The sequence below is a fragment of the Panulirus ornatus genome, chromosome 19 (genome assembly GCF_036320965.1).
Source record: "Panulirus ornatus isolate Po-2019 chromosome 19, ASM3632096v1, whole genome shotgun sequence".
NCBI lineage: Eukaryota > Metazoa > Arthropoda > Malacostraca > Decapoda > Palinuridae > Panulirus > Panulirus ornatus.
In genome coordinates this window covers 57,689,862-57,707,114 of record NC_092242.1, presented here as the reverse complement: position 1 = coordinate 57,707,114, position 17,253 = coordinate 57,689,862, and the positions used below count along the sequence as shown (strand labels likewise).

General features: G+C 38.9%; 1 protein-coding gene across 3 annotated transcripts in view; it reads right to left on the bottom strand.

Moving 5' to 3' along the window:
- hiw (MYC binding protein highwire) overlaps positions 1–17,253 on the bottom strand; it is a 443,394-nt gene that overhangs the window by 87,021 nt on the left and 339,120 nt on the right. For all 3 annotated transcript variants that reach the window (XM_071673952.1, XM_071673951.1, XM_071673953.1), the window contains exons 61-62: positions 12,024–12,174; positions 5,312–5,536 (exon numbers count right to left, since the gene is read on the bottom strand). In XM_071673952.1, coding sequence (XP_071530053.1) covers positions 5,312–5,536; positions 12,024–12,174 — 376 coding nt within the window. The remainder of the gene's footprint in view (positions 1–5,311; positions 5,537–12,023; positions 12,175–17,253) is intronic.

The window sequence follows — 17,253 nt, the reverse complement described above, 5'->3', positions numbered from 1 at the left end:
AGGCAACAGCACGCACATCCCACTCAGGCCCCTGGCCTACTATATGGTATAAAAAAAGGTCTTGTGGGGTTCAAATGACAACACAGGTTGAGGATCCATCAACTGTAATTCCAAAAACCAAAAGTAAACTTCCCAGGCAAGGCAAGTCTTGTCTAACAGGCTCAACCTTTGCTCTCTCCAATATTTCTGTGCTTATTTTGTGCTTTTTGGCTGTGAATTTACTGTGACAAAAAGAGTTGTACATATCCCTGAGGGGAAACTGTAAAAGTGAAAAGAAATCACCCCTTGATATCAATAGTGAAGAAAGTGAATTTATTGCAGACATTTGATCGTGGTGTGTCTATGAGGCAACTGCCTGACTAACTGATCCTTTAGCAGGAAAATATCTGTAATGGGATCTTTCAATTGCTATATATTTGTGACATCATATCCAGCCAAGAGAGAAACTCCATGTTGTTACCCCTAAGTCAATTACTGATTGCTTGCCTGGTTGGAAACGTTGACAAGCCAAGAGAAAGCCAACACTGTTCCTGTGACCATTAAAATGTCAAAACTTGCTCCAGCTACAATCCTTCTCAGTCCTTCTTAGTACATTTTTCCCCAAAATGATATATATATATATATAATGTCTCTCTCAATCAAAAAGTGTTTGAAGGTAAAATTCTACTGATATGGAAAAATATATATTTCACAAAAAGTCCTCCTCAGTGCTGGCTGTATAGCCACGAAGGATGATTAGAGGTGAAACTGGTTAGTGGCCCAGGTGGGATTCTTATTCTCAGGGCCTTTGGCACTTTAAAAAAATTCTCAAGAATAAAAATATCTTAAAGGCGCCCCAATTTTGAAATACCAAAAGGAGTTCTTATATCTACATCATTTCTGGGAGTGCCCACTAAAAGTTTTGTTTTTGCCCTAGAACCCACTGGGTAGGCTGCCACATTATATCAGTGAGAACTGAAAAATTCCAAAATCCAAAACATACTTTGCCCTAAGGATTTCAGATATTGGATTCTCAACTTGTAACAGACAGTTTTCATATTTGGACATATTAAGAGCCCATGATGAGTTATTTTAAAAGTAACACTTGAGAAAAACTCCAAGCAGAGCAAAGTAAAATGAGGGTGGAAGATACCAAAAAAGGTCAAAAAGTATGTGATAGCCTTAAATGGAGTTGGTATGCCATGATCTGAGAGCCTAAGTGTCAAAACACAGTCAAAGTGTTTGAGATACACTTGGCTTAAGTAGCTGTGATTGTTTAAATGGCCCAAATACTATTGATATATCTTGGAAATCCCACATGACTGTGTGTCCTGTTTAAATGTCAAATTCTTCTCTTCTGAACAGTTGGTCCATTTATACAAGGGACTGGTTCATCCTTGTATGGAGTACTGCTCTTACATTTGAGGTAGTTCTAGCTCTGAATCTTTACTTGAAAGAGTTGAGTCAAAAGCAGTCCAATTTATACACTGTCCCAGGCTAACTTCCACAACATAGGTTCACAGTAAGTTCACATTCTCTCTTCTATAGGAATTACTTTGGTTTTTACTCCTGGGATCTGGCTGCTTGTGTGCCTACACCACTAGCCACACCACGCAATAACCAGGAAGCTGCTGCATCACATGATTATTGTGTGGCCACCAGCAACTCAAGGGTGGGCCGTTTTGATACCTGCTTCTTTCCGTACACGTTGAAGCTTTGGAAGTCTCTACCGTCTCATGTCTTTCCCAATACCTATGACCTGGAAGATTTCAAAAGGCAGGTCCTTCACTTCCTCCAAAATTTGTAAGTGCTTTCCCTTGTCTTTTCTTTTTCCGTCTCACAATTCTCTCTATGTATCAATTAAGTCCCAGCCTTGATGTGGACTTTTGTCCATGACTGGAGCCTTAAAAAAATACATATATATAATAATAATAATTCTAAAGCTGGGAGAGACAACTCTTTTGATGAAATTAGGAATGAAAGGGTTAGAATGGGAAAACTAAAGATGCTTGTCATGTGTGGAAATCTATCCTACCGATCATGATTAATTCTACTCCCAATGCCATGTGGTGATTCTTTTTAGCAGTCTTCAATGCACTAAAGATCTTTACACTCTCATCCACCCAATATAGGTTCACCTCAGCTACATAAGTTTCATCTATTTCCAAGTCCATTCATAGGTATTGAAAACACACCATCAGGAACATACAGCCTCTGAAATCACATGTTTAGTGTGTTACAGTGAAACATGGGCGTCCACTTTTACAAGAATACCTCTTACTTTTTCTTGCTACACACTAAGTTTTCTTGCTACACTAAGTTGATTTAAGTATGACCAGCACTTCCAGACACAAAAATGCTGTCACTGCATCCAGTTTCCAAAATGTATAAAATGGTCAGTCTCCAAAGAATCCTCTCACAACTCTAGCATCCAGCACAGCCTTCCTCAACCTTTCATCCACTGCCACATAGTCATTCAAATCCTTTTGTTCTTCTCTTCCATCATTTCTCACTCACATATGTTTTTGGATCATCTTGTGCTGTAAAAACTTCACCATGATTCATACATACTTTGAATACCCGTACCAACCAATCAACAACACAGTCATCCACTTTCTTAATAAATTCAACTGTAATACCATCCAAACCTGCTGCAGTGTTGGATTTCATCTTCCACAAGGCTTTCACCACCTCTTCTTTCTTTACCAAACAACTCTCCCTGATTCTCTCACTTTGGACATCACCCTGACCAAAACATCTTACATCTGCCACTCTATCATCAAACACATATAAAAAACCTTTAAAACACTCACCCCATCTCCTCACTTCATCACCACTTGTTATCACTCCCTCCCTTGCCCCCTTCACTGATGTTCCCATTTGTTCCTTGTCTTATGCATGTTATCTACCTCCTTCCAAAACATCTTTCTTTCTTTTCTTTTAAACTATTCGCCATTTCCCGCGTTAGCGAGGTAGCGTTAAGAACAGAGGACTAGGCCTTTTTTGGAATATCCTCACCTGGCCCCCTCTGTTCCTTCTTTTGGAAAATTAAAAAAAAAAAATGAGAGGGGAGGATTTCCAGCCCCCCGCTCCCTCCCCTTTTAGTCGCCTTCTACGACACGCAGGGAATACGTGGGAAGTATTCTTAATCCCCTATCCCCTAAAGTTTAATGATATTCTATCATCCCACCTCTCATTTGTCATCTTTTTCAACTCTTGCAGCTTCCTCATGACCTCCTGCCACTCTGTCCTCTTTTTCAACCCCTTCAGCTTCCTCTTGACCTCCTGCCACTCATTTGTCCTCTTTTTCAACCTTTGCAGCTTCCTCTTGACCTCCTCCCACTTTCTCTTATACATCTCTCAGTCATTTGCACTCCTTCCCTGCAAGTATCATCCAAATGCCTCTCTTTTCTCTTTCACTAAAAACTTTACCTCTTCATCCCATCACTCACTTCCCTTTCTAATCTGCCCACCTCCCACTTTCCTCATGCCAAATGCATGTCTTTCACATGCCATTATATCTATCATATCATATTCATTTATCTATTCATTATACTTGATTGCCATTTCTTGTGTCAGCAAAGTAGCACCAGGAAACAGAAGAAGAAAGACCCATCCATTCATATACACATATATATACATACACAAACACACACATATAAATATATACATAAATATACATACTCATACAAAGCCATATACATATATACACATGTACATATCCATACTTGCTTGCCTTCGTCTATTCCCTGTGCCACCCCACTCCACTGATATGTTTATCAGTTAAGTACTGAACCAGTAGCTCACTAAGAGTATCTCGAGAGGCCTATGTTAGAGCAGCAGTTGCCTCAGTGTAAATAACATGACACTGACATATTCCTCTGTCCTCTCACCATTGGAATTGTAGCCCAGCTGAGCACAGCAACTTGATAAGAATTTCCGATAGGTTTAGAGGGGTAACTGCCTGGCTGAAGGCCATTACCAGAACCACCTTGAACAAACCAGTGCTCATACAGATACAAGAGCAGTCTTATACCTAATACTGTGAATGTCATACATAATCCATAAACAATGCACAGCTAAGGATGCAAACAGCTTAGTTCCCCATTATTATGTGTATATCAACTATATTACTGTAATGCAACCAACTTGAAAATATTCATCACTTCAAGTTCACCATTAAACACAAAATATATATCAACAGAGTATTATAGCAACACAACAAGTAATATAACTTTACATCTCTCAACTTCCACCATTAAATGCATAAAGCATGTTGACAATACTGCAGCAATTCAACCAGTTTATAACCTTACATCCCTTAATGTTCACCATCAAATACATAAGTATGTTAACATGAAACTACTGCAATTCAACCAATATGTAAGTTAACATCATGTAATGTTCAATGAATCATCACTAAATGTACAATGTGTAAACCATGAAATTTGTTCTGAAGAACTTCTTGTTCTATAAAGATTGACCTTACTCATGTGCTTATCTAAAGTATGGAAGTAACCAGCCCCACCTTAATCTTAAGTTTATTTGTGATTAATCAACTAGTTAACATTATGACCCCCACCAATTATATAATTCCTCAGCTGTATATTTTCGACCATATGGCTGCCTGAATTCAATACACATTTCTATATACATTCATTTATCTATACCTATGCATAATTCACAATTCCTATGTTTCCTTTCACTTACACTATTCTTAATACATTCTATCCATGCTGTGTAACACAGTCCCATACTCTCTTTGACAGTAAAATTGTACATCCTACTTTCCCTCTTCCATAATAACAAACATTCATTCCCATTCATACCATTCCTCTTTCCATGACCTTCCAAAACTTACATTCATCATTTCCATTTTCACTGAATCCACCCTCCCCTATGAAACAGGTTTCCCATTCCCAGCAGATCCAAACAATAACTTTTAAATTTCTTCACAAGCTTCCCCTTTAACTAAGATAATGTGGGAATACAGAGTTTCTATCAAAAAAAATACAAAATATGAAAATCAAGTGAATGGAAGCTATGTAATGAAAAGCTTTGTTACTATGCACAGGAAAAAGATCATACTTCAAGCCATACAGCAAAAAAACAAGGTAATAAGCTGGTGGAATGGTCCTTTTTGGGTATAATGAGCCATCTTTAAAACAGAGCCACAGGTGAATAAAATATAGAGTATAGTAAAGCTCATCAAAATACTTATGAAGAATGGAACACTACATATTATATTCCTGTCAAGCTATGGCTAGGACAGCAAGCAATAACAAAAAACAAATAATAACAAATCAAAAAAAGCCACCTACAGAAAACTTACCCCAAGGTCTCTGCAATTATCAATATGAATGTAAACAGCCTGTGGCTGGACAGCAGAACTGCATGTAATGGTAAGACCCTTGGTTTTGTTACGATCTTCATCCCCTGACTCCCAGAATGTCTCAGTGGAGGAATCAATTAAAGATGGGACCATTGCTTGCCTGCTTGATGCTCGAACCTCACACTCACTCATCAGGTCACGGAGGCACTCAACAATGCAAGTTATCTGAATATATAAAGAAAGGAATATTTTTAAAAAAATTTCATTTACTCCTCATATCAAAATCTTATTCAAGTGTAAGCAGAGGAATAATGCAATAATAAGATATAATCTACTCCTACATTTGGATATATGATGGGATTCTACCAATTACAGTAACTATTAAATGTAAATATTAAGTAAGAAAAACCACCCCTCTACCAGAAGCTGAGCCCTATAAGTATCAGAGTAAGGACATGTTCACACTGGAGGTCAAATACACTTTTATCCCCTAAACAGAACAGCCATCAGAATTTCAATCTCTTCAAACACCGTATCTACAAGGCTGGTTAATCCACATCTCCTTCCAAGACTTTGATGTCAATGGCATAGATTTGCAGGTGGCACCTCCAAGCCACTACCCCATACCACTCTCATTTCACTTCTATTCACGCATTGGCCAATGACTTAAAAATATGAGAAATGGTTTTCTAAAAATGACAAAGGGGAAAGAAAGTATGGAAACAAATGAATGCTCAAAGGGCTCTGCCTTTGGTGTAGATATGGTTTTTCATAACAGAAAAATCTCATTTCTCGTATCCAGACTGAGCCCTATAAAAGAGATGGGAGGTTTGGTTTACTAACAATCTAGTCTGATCTGGAATGTTCTCTTGTGAAGTTGGCCTAATCAGAACAAAGCAAGAGATATCAACCAGATTTAAGCAGAGCCTAAAAAGGTGTCTCTGAAGTGCCACAAGCCATTCTTACTAATCTCATAATACAAGAAACACCTTCAGAAAGACAGGGTAGAAGCAATAATCTTTGCAATATAGGTTCTAACAGTCAGCCTTGTTAGTGAAAAAGGTATCAACCTCTGTTCAAACTTGATATATTCCTTGCTATCAAGAGGTTTGAAAGAGCCTGCATAAAAATAATTTCCTATGCACAAACTTCTATGAAACTGTTGAAATCTTGTCTTGACCAGACACAATGGATGGTTATTAAAAAAAAAGTTTTTGAAGACTTAAAATAAGTCTACAGCTAAAATTAAATATCTCGTTTTTAACAAAATATGTTTGGATTAACCTTTACCAATGAAAGGTGATCATAAAATATCAAATACTTCAATGCCTATCTAATGAATGAATTTCACTAATTCTTCTTCCCAATCCCAATGCTAGATAGTACAGAGTTTTTACAATTGTATATTAAAAACTACATTCCCTGCAAAACCAACAGACTGCAAATGTTCACAGATCTTTGAAAGCACCAATCCAGCTCCGAGGTGAAGCAAAGAGCTTCCCTAGAAAATTCATGTAGTGTCTAAATTCCTGTCAGCTACAAGTCTAAAAAAAAGTCATAAAAATATGAATCAATTGATAATAGTCCTGAATCTCTCAGAAAAACTTGAAAAGATTTCCACACAAACTGGTATTGTCTCTGAGAAGAAAGGTAAACATTAAGTATAACATCATTAAGTATAAGATCATCTGTTATGCTTCATACATTCTGCTAAACATTCTCTTTTTTTATTATACTTTGTTGCTGTCTCCCATGTTAGCAAGGTAGCGCAAGGAAACAGACGAAAGAATGGCCTAACCCACCCACATACACATGTATATACATACACGTCCACACACGCACATATACATACCAATACATTTCAACGTATACATACACATACATACACAGACATATACATATATACACATGTACATAATTAATACTTGCTGCCTTTATTCATTCCCGTCGCCACCCTGCCACACATGAAATGACACCTCCCTCCCCCCGCACGTGTGTGAGGTAGCACTATGAAAAGACAACAAAGGCCACAATCGTTCACATTCAGTCTCTAGCTGTCATGTATAATGCACCAAAACCACACCTTCCTTTCCACATCCAGGCCCCCCAAAACTTTCAATGGTTTACCCCAGACGCTTCACATGCCCTGGTTCAATCCAGTGACAGCACATTGACCCCGGATTACCACACTGTTCCAATTCACTCTATTCCTTGCACGCCTTTCACCCTCCTGTATTGAACGTTCAGGCCCCGATTGTTCAAAATCTTTTTCACTCCATCCTTCCACCTCCAATTTAGTCTCCCACTTCTCATTCCCTCCACCTCTGACACATATATCCTCTTGGTCAATCTTTCCTCACTCATTCTCTCCATGTGACCAAACCATTTCAATACACCCTCTTCTGCTCTCTCAACCACACTCTTCTTATTACCACACATCTCTCTTACCCTTTCATTACTTACTCAATCAAACCACCTCACACCACATATTGTCCTCAAACATCTCCTTTCCAACACATCCACCCTCTTCTGCACAACCCTATCTATAGCCCACGCCTCACATCCATATAACATCGTTGGAACCACTATTCCTTCAAACATACCCATTTTTGCTTTCCGAGATAATGTTCTCGCCTTCCACACATTCTTCAACACTCCCAGAACTTTCGCCCCCTCCCACACCCTGTGACTCACTTCCGCTTCCATGGTTCCATCCACTGCCAAATCCACTCCCAGATATCTAAAATACTTCACTTCCTCCAGTTTTTCTCCATTCAAACTCACCTCCCAATTAACTTGTCCCTCAACCCTACTGTACCTAATAACCTTGCTCTTATTCACATTTACTCTCAGCTTTCTTCTTTCACAAACTTTACCAAACTCAGTCACCAGCTTCAGCAGTTTCTCACCCGAATCAGCCACCAGTGCTGTATCATCAGCAAACAACAACTGATTCACTTCCCAAGCCCTCTCATCCATAGCAGACTTCATACTTGCCCCTCTCTCCAAAACTCTTGCATTCACCTCCCTAACAACTCCATCCATAAACAAATTGAACAACCATGGACACATCATGCAGCCCTGCCGCAAAACGATATTCACTGAGAACAAACCAGTTTCCTCCCTTCCTACTTGTACACATGCCTTACATCCTCGATAAAAACTTTTCACTGCTTCTAACAACTTGCCTCCCACACCATATACTTATAATACCTTCCACAGAGCATCTCTATCAACTCTATATATTTCATTATACTTAATTGCATCAGCTAGGAAACAGATGAGGAATGGCCCAACCCACCCACATACACATGTATATACATATATGTGTAAATGAATGGATAGGTCTTTCTCGTCTGTTTCCTGGCACTAGCTTGTTAACACAGGAAATGGCAATTAAGCATACTGAACAAATAAATAATGAAATTAATGAATATAGCAGACTACAACTGTACTATGCCTCACAAGTTTGGTAATCACACCTACAGAAGCACAGAGAGAGTAAAGAGAAGAGCAAATATGTGGGTACAAAAATAATGAGAATAGAGCTAAAATGAGAAGCTGGGGGCTACAAAAGCTGGTATCCATGGAAGAAAGGAGAGAGAGAAGGAATCTGGTAACAGTCTTCATGTTTCTAAATCAGCTGGATGATACTAACTGGGAACAATTCTTCAAGAGTTGCAGCACCAAAGCAACATGAGGTCATAAAAAAATGCTAGTTAGAAAAGATATTAAGAAGTTCTAGTTTAGTGTTAGAGTAGTAAAAGGCTGGAATAAACTAACCAAAAAGGCCGTGAATGCTGGCAGATTACAGATGTTTAAAAGGCTATATGATGGCAAAATCTCTGAGATGGAGCCCCACAAGTGTAAAACTCCCTCTCCATACTGTACAAATAGCTAATTATGTGTAAGGATATGTGATCAACTGAATAACAAAACACCAATGAGACAGGATGGGGAGGAGGTTTTACAAATCACTGACATATCTAGAAAAGACATTAACAGAATACTAAAAGGTCTTGACCCATACAAGGCTCAGAGACCAGAGGAAATTTCACCATATGTTGTGGAAATGTGTGCAAATATGCTATATAAACCACATGAAATACAAGATAGCACTGGAAAGAGGCAGAGCACCAAAGGAATGGAAAAGGGAGAAATGTCATACCTAACTATAAGAGAGGAGATTGGGAATAGGCACTGAACTATATAGTAGTCTCACGACAATAGTGGTCTGTAAGAATCTAGAAAAAGGCAGTTAGAAAGCATATGACTGACTTTCTAGTGAAGAAATCAACCATGCGAAAGACAGAATGGTTTAGAGAAAGGAGGTCAGTATGAAACAAACCTCTTAGATTTCTTCGAGAGAGATCTCTGTCTAGGACAAAAGGGGATGGCTAGGTGGATTGTTTGTATCTGGACTGCCAAAAGCATTTTAAACTACCACATGGGAAGCTGACTAAGAACCTGTATCACCAGGCAGGAATAAGGGGAAAAATCTTTCAATGGATACAAGATTATCTCAGAGGATGTGAACTAACGACATGTCAGAGGAGCTTTCTCTAAATGGTCAAGGTAATCAGCAAAGTGCCACATGGCTCTGTTTTGGGACTATTTCTCTTTCTGACCTAAGTAAAAGATTTGCCTTGAGGCTGGACTCTTACCCAAATATGCTTGGAGATGATGCAAAAGTCATGAGGTAAATGAAAAGAGAGGAGGACTGCATCAACTTACAAGAGGACCTAAAGAGACTCCAAAGTTGGTCTGTACATGGTTGATGAAATTCAAGTAAGAAAATGTAAAGTAATTGGGATGGAATATTGTGAAAGAATACCTATTTATGATTATCATCTAGCAGGAAATAGCTTCAGGATTCTGTGTAAGAGAAGGACCTGGGAGTAGACATCATCCTTAACTGTCCTCTGGCAAAAGTCAGGAGAGCTTTCAAGTATATGGATACGAAACATTAATTAAGTTGCTCATATCCTATGTAAGGCCAAAAGCAGAATACGCTTCCCAAGAAGCGCAAAGAGCTACAAGAAAAAGCCCAGAGGAAGATAACAAAATTGGTACCAGAATTAAGAGATGAGTTACAGTGAAAGGCCAGAGGCTTTAAATCTGCTTACCTTGGAAGAGAAAAGAGTAAGGGGTGACCTGATCATAACCTTTAAGTTCTTAAGACAGATCAATGATATGGACAGTGACCTAATATTCAAAAGATGTACAAGATAAAAGACCAGGTGCCATAACATGAAATTAAGCAAGTGAAATTAAATTGTTGGTGCAAAAGTGTAGGCTGTAGATCTATATGAGGTCCCTTTTCTAAACAGCTCTTGATGAGCAAGTCTGGCAAAAGAATTAATACGCTTAATAACATACATGAAAAAAGCAGCATAAAGGATACTAATCCACCAGATGGAAAAGGGTAGTCTGATAGCAGCAGGCCTCTTGACAGTACTGAATATAGTAGAATTCTGAGCTGCTAGCAGCTGATACCAAGTAAGTTTTTCTGCAACGGTCCCTGATTGGCTAAGGGCAGGCCTCACCATGGCTAAGTGATTGGCAAAAGATGAGGAAGGCCAATGTTCCTTCACCTAAAATATCGAGTGTTAGAAGATCCTAACCCTGATCTTTGAAAAATCCCATAGAAGATCTCTCAAATGTTTGGAACAGACTGCAGATGAGAGAAATATGGTAAAGAGATGGAGCCCCATATCTGTGAAACTCTCTCTTTATATGTACAAACAAGAAATGACACAGACAATTACAAATTGATGTCCTTATATACATATTCTTTCTCTCTATTGCTTTATCACTTGGATAATTCTCACTGCACAAGCATAAAAAACTTACTGCTATATCAATATACATCAACAATATATATAAAGTGGGTGTTACCTAATCTCCATGCAATACTCCATCTAATCTCTCAACTAAAGATGTTAAACTTTTGACTCTCTACCCTTTCAGCACACAACTGATCTTTTGGCCTCCATAACGTGCAAAAAGGTTAATTTTTTCTACTTCTGAAAAGGGGTTCAAAGAAAATAAAAAACTTTTTTTTTCCTTTAAAGAATTAAGACGACCATTTGTAGTTTAGGAAAAACATAGTATTTACTGGATTGGCTTACCCTAAATATGTAATAAATTTTGCATCTTTTTTTGGCCCTCCCTAAATATTCAATAAACTTTAACTTCTTTCATCTACATTTATTCAGTGCACGAGAAACTCTCAAAACCATTATTTTGTCTTATAAATTTGGAGTTAAGCATTTCTAGTTTAGGAAAAACATTATTTACCAGATTAGGCAATCCCAATTATGAGTGGTGTTGGCAAAGCAGTGGGCACAACAGACATACAAAGACCTATGAAAAGCCACATTTCCACCAACCATGGTAACTAGCAGGTTAATGAGGCTTCAGGCAGCTCCAGTGACTCATCTTTTATTTGGGTTGCCATCTATGGCAAGTCATCAGAACTTAAAGTGCATGTGGAATTCGAATTGTTTCAAGAATGCGGACTGCCTCAATTTTGGACTAGATTAACTTTCCAGGATTGCCTTGATTGAGGAAAATTACAAGGAAAGGATTAAAGTGGCAGACCCAACAAAAAAATATGATCATTACATTCTCCAAAAACATAAGCTTTAACAGCAGGAAAACGTGCACATGGCAAATATAAAGGTGAACTGGATATCTTCTGAAAACTGACCGGTCCATGGCTTTCATACATTGAAGTAACACCTTCCTCTCCAGCACCTAACACTTCTTCAGACCGAGACAGGATCTTGGAAATGTTGGAAAATACATGACTCTGATGAAGGAAATCATGATCAGCTGGAGTGAAACGCAGACCCCAGCATCTGTGTAAAAATAAAATTAACATATAACATTCTATCATATATTCAAACAATTTTGACAAAACCATGGCATGAATTTTTTTCACATAAAAGAATTTTGAGGGTTTTGAAATGGGAGCAGGTAGTAGTTGGTAGGCAGCCAATGACCAAGGAGGTACATTACCAGTACTATCTGCCTGGGTATTAGGAAGGTTAGTGACAGCTCTGTAGTGAGCCAGCACTTAGTGATTGTCAAGCTGCACTCCTCTGACCAAGGTAGCTGTCTTTTCTTTCTGCCTCACCCACATGTGGACTACTGGCATTCTGTCCACACACATCAATCTCTCTCTGTCACATGTAACCCGACAACACAACACACACAGCTCATTCTTCGTAACTCTACATTTTCCTGCAGTGAGCACTATATACTGGTCCTGCCTTTTTGCAAAATGGCAGAAGCAATATAGTAGAAGTAATAGGTAGAAACATTTAGGTAGGAGCATTAGGTAAACATACTCGGTAGGAATATTAGGTAGGAGCCTCTGCAAACACTGCACAAGATTTGCCCTTTGCTAGTGGCCTGTTTAGGGTGAGGCACTATATGCTCAGAAGCAGCAGTGGAGTTCACTAGTTATGGAGGCTATTACCTTGAGGGAGCTCCAGAAGGGAGCAAGCATCAAGATGCATATATTATATTTATCATTTCATTATACTCTGTCACTGTCTCCCGCATTAGTGAGGTAGTGCAAGGAAACAGACGAAAGAATGGTCCAACCCACCCACATACACATGTAAATACATACACGTCACACAAGTACATAATTCATACTGTCTGCCCTTATTCATTCCCATCGCCACCCCACCACATAATGAAATACCAACCCCCTCCCCCTGCATGTGCGCGAGGTAGCACTAGGAAAAGACAACAAAGATACATATAGATAGATAAATAGAAATGGGAGAAAAAGGGATTTAAAAAGGATGGATGAAACAGTTCAAGCCTTATGGAAAGTATGATGGCAGGTTTAATAAGGTTCTGAGTTTTAAAACTGTGTGTAAAAATGTTGATTGGAAAGAAGCAAAAAGATGGATTTTAATAGTACTTACCAAAAAACTTGCTAAACCAAATTGCAAAGAAACAGAGTGATTATCTTTTGACTGGAAGAAAACCATAGTCCACAAAAATAACAGAGGATTGCAAATGAAGGAACTAACATAAGAGAATTACTCAATGCTATAGACATGACAGATACAGAGGCAGAGATCAAAGGAGCAAAAATGTAGATTTTGAAAGATGAAAATTCAATTTTTTGCTTTCGGTAGAGCCTCATGATCATCTAAGAGAGAACTGCTCAGTGGATAGATATTATAATAATTGATCTAAAATGTGGTGTATCTACTATCATAAATCACATGGGGCTGGCAATTACTTGGTTACAGGACTTGAATACTTACCTTCCTTGGCTATTATCATTATTCAATAACCACTATCATCTATGCTTTGAGCCTATTACTGTCAAGAATCAACAAGTGGTCTTTTGGAAAGGACAGAGGCCAATGGAGTTGTGAGAACAAATAGCTGCTCAAAGGGCTTTGCATACAGTAAAGAAATGTCTTTTCATCCTTTAAAACCTACATTTCTCACATGTGGACAAAGCCCTATGATTATCCATGAGAAGAACCAAAGGAAAAAAACAAAAGAATCATTCATCCTTCATGCTGACTTACCTTTGTCCTGGAATCCCCCTCTAACAGCAATATACCCATAAACCCACAAATGAAGTCAAACAAAGTTGTTTCTTAAATTCCAAAACCCCCCTCTTGCTAATCTTATCCAAAGGGTGGTTCGTAAACCCTTAGACCACAGCAATCAGAAAACTGCCTACTGTGGCATGTACAGAAACAAGAAAAAATAAAAACTTACGTAATTACATGTTATATTTTCATAAGATTAAAGATATGCATGCACAAACTGACAAAAGAAAAGTGATTCATCTAACTGTTCAGCCACTATGGTGTGTCATCTGCAAACAACACAAAAAAATAAACACTTGAAAATATCATACTCTACTGTATCCTTATAAAATAAAAGATATACATACAGAAGAATGAAATATGAAAAACACAAATATTCTATCCACCTTTGTTTAGCCAAGGTGGAGAGTTGAAGCAAGCATCTTGGGGCTGAATAGTAAACTTGGGGGAAAAAACATGGCACAGTAATCTGTTCTCACATGAGGCATGTCGCAGTTGCACAGAAGGACTCATACGAGGCATGTCTTAGTTTAAGGGTTAAAAAAGCAAAGAAAGCCTCTAATTTCCTCATATCATGGGTTCTAGAAAATATACAAGAATTATATGGGAGGGTACTGATTGAGAGGGTGAAGGAATGTACAGAGCATCAGATTGGGGAAGAGCAGTGTGGTTTCAGAAGTGGTAGAGGATGAGTGGATCAGGTGTTTGCTTTGAAGAATGTATGTGAGAAATACTTAGAAAAGCAAATGGATTTGTATGTAGCATTTATGGATCTGGAGAAGGCATATGATAGAGTTGATAGAGATGCTCTGTGGAAGGTATTAAGAATATATGGTGTGGGAGGCAAGTTGTTAGAAGCAGTGAAAAGTTTTTATCGAGGATGTAAGGCATGTGTACGAGTAGGAAGAGAGGAAAGTAATTGGTTCTCAGTGAATGTAGGTTTGCGGCAGGGGTGTGTGATGTCTCCATGGTTGTTTAATTTGTTTATGGATGGGGTTGTTAGGGAGGTGAATGCAAGAGTTTTGGAAAGAGGGGCAAGTATGAAGTCTGTTGTGGATGAGAGAGCCTGGGAAGTGAGTCAGTTGTTGTTCGCTGATGATACACCGCTGGCGGCTGATTCATGTGATAAACTGCAGAAGCTGGTGACTGAGTTTGGTAAAGTGTGTGAAAGAAGAAAGCTGAGAGGAAATGTGAATAAGAGCAAGGTTATTAGGTACAGTAGGGTTGAGGGTCAAGTCAATTGGGAGGTAAGTTTGAATGGAGAAAAACTGGAGGAAGTGAAGTGTTTTAGATATCTGGGAGTGGATCTGGCAGTGGATGGAACCATGGAAGTGGAAGTGAATCATAGGGGGCGAAACTTCTGGGAACGTTGAAGAATGTGTGGAAGTCGAGAACATCATCTCAGAAAGCAAAAATGGGTATGTTTGAAGGAATAGTGGTTCCAACAATGTTATATGGTTGAGAGAGGTGGGCTAAGGATAGAGTTGTGCGGAGGAGGGTGGATGTGCTGGAAATGAGATGTTTGAGGACAACATGTGGTGTGAGGTGGTTTGATCGAGTAAGTAATAACAGGGCAAGAGATATGTGTGGTATTAAAAAGAGTGTGGTTGAGAGAGCAGAAGAGGGTGTTTTGAAATGGTTTGGTCACATGGAGAGAATGAGTGAGGAAAGATTGACAAAGAGGATATATGTGTCGGAGGTGGAGGGAACGAGGAGAAGAGGGAGACCAAATTGGAGGTGGAAAGATGGAGTGAAAAACATTTTGAGTGATTGGGGCCTGAACATGCAGGAGGGTGAAAGGCGTGCAAGGAATAGAGTGAATTGGAATGATGTGGTGTACCGGGGTCGACGTGCTGTCAATGGATTGAACCAGGGCATGTGAAGTGTCTGGGGTAAACCATGGAAAGTTCTGTGGGGCCTGGATGTGGAAAGGGAGCTGTGGATTCGGTGCATATTACATGACAGCTAGGAAACAGACGAAAAAATGGCCTAACCCACCCACATACACATGTATATACATAAACGCCCACACAAGCATATATACATACCTATACATTTCAACATATTCATACATATACATACAAAGACATATAAACATATACACATGTACATATTCATACTTGCTGCCTTCATTCATTCTCCCCGCCACCCTGCCACACATGAAATGGCACCCCTATCCCCCTGCATGCACGCGAGGTAGTGCTAGGAAAAGACAAAAAGGCCACATTCGTTCACACTCAGTCTCTAGCTGTCATGTGTAATGCATCGAAACCACACACATATACATACATATACATATCAACGTATACATGCATATACATATACATACACAGACATATACATATATACACATGTACATATTCATACGTGCTTGCCTTCATCCATTCCTGTTGCTACCCTGCCACACAGGAAACAGCACTGCTACTCCCCCACTTCAGCGAGACAGCACCAAGAAAACAGACAAAATAAGCTCACATTCATTCACACTCAGTCTCTAGCTGTACTGTGTAATGCACTGAAAACACAGCTCCCTATCCACATCCAGGACCCACAGATCTTTCCAAGGTTTACCTCAGATGCTTCACATGCCTTGGTTCAGTCCACTGACAGCACGTCGACCCTGGTATACCACATTGTTCTAATTCACTCCATTCCTTGCATGCCTCTAACCTTCCTGCATGTTCAGACCCTGATTGCTCAAAATATTTTTCACTCCATCCTTCCACCTCCAATTTGGTCTCCCACTTCTCCTTGTTCCCTTCACCTGTGACACATAGATCCTCTATGTCAATCATTCCTCACTCATTCTCTCCATACATCCAAACCATTTCAACATTCCCTCTTCTCTCTCAACCATACTCTTTCTATTTTCACAGATCTCTCTTACCCTTTCATTACTTACTTGAATAAGAATAAAGATAATAATACAAAAAATATGAACTAACTGAGGAGTTGTACTCTGTTGATTTGCCAGCGGCATAACATAAACATTAGTGAACAATATAATATTAGCTCTGAAACCTTCAATACCAAAGTGCAAGATCAGTGACAAATATATTGTTATCATTGAGTAATGAATAATAAGACAATATACAAAGAGTATACATATGTTAAAGCATAACATACACAGAACATATAATATGAATAGATCTCATGCAAGAAACTAAACTTGTACCCAATTCCTTTCTACCTCCTTTCTATAATAACACAACTCAAAACAAGATAGACATCACAGACCAGGATAAGGACTCAGGCAACTGTCATGATGTTGAGAATTTTGTGAAACCACAAGTGATCTAAAATGCCAGTAAATGCTTGGATTGCAACTGTGCCAAAATGTTTTATGTG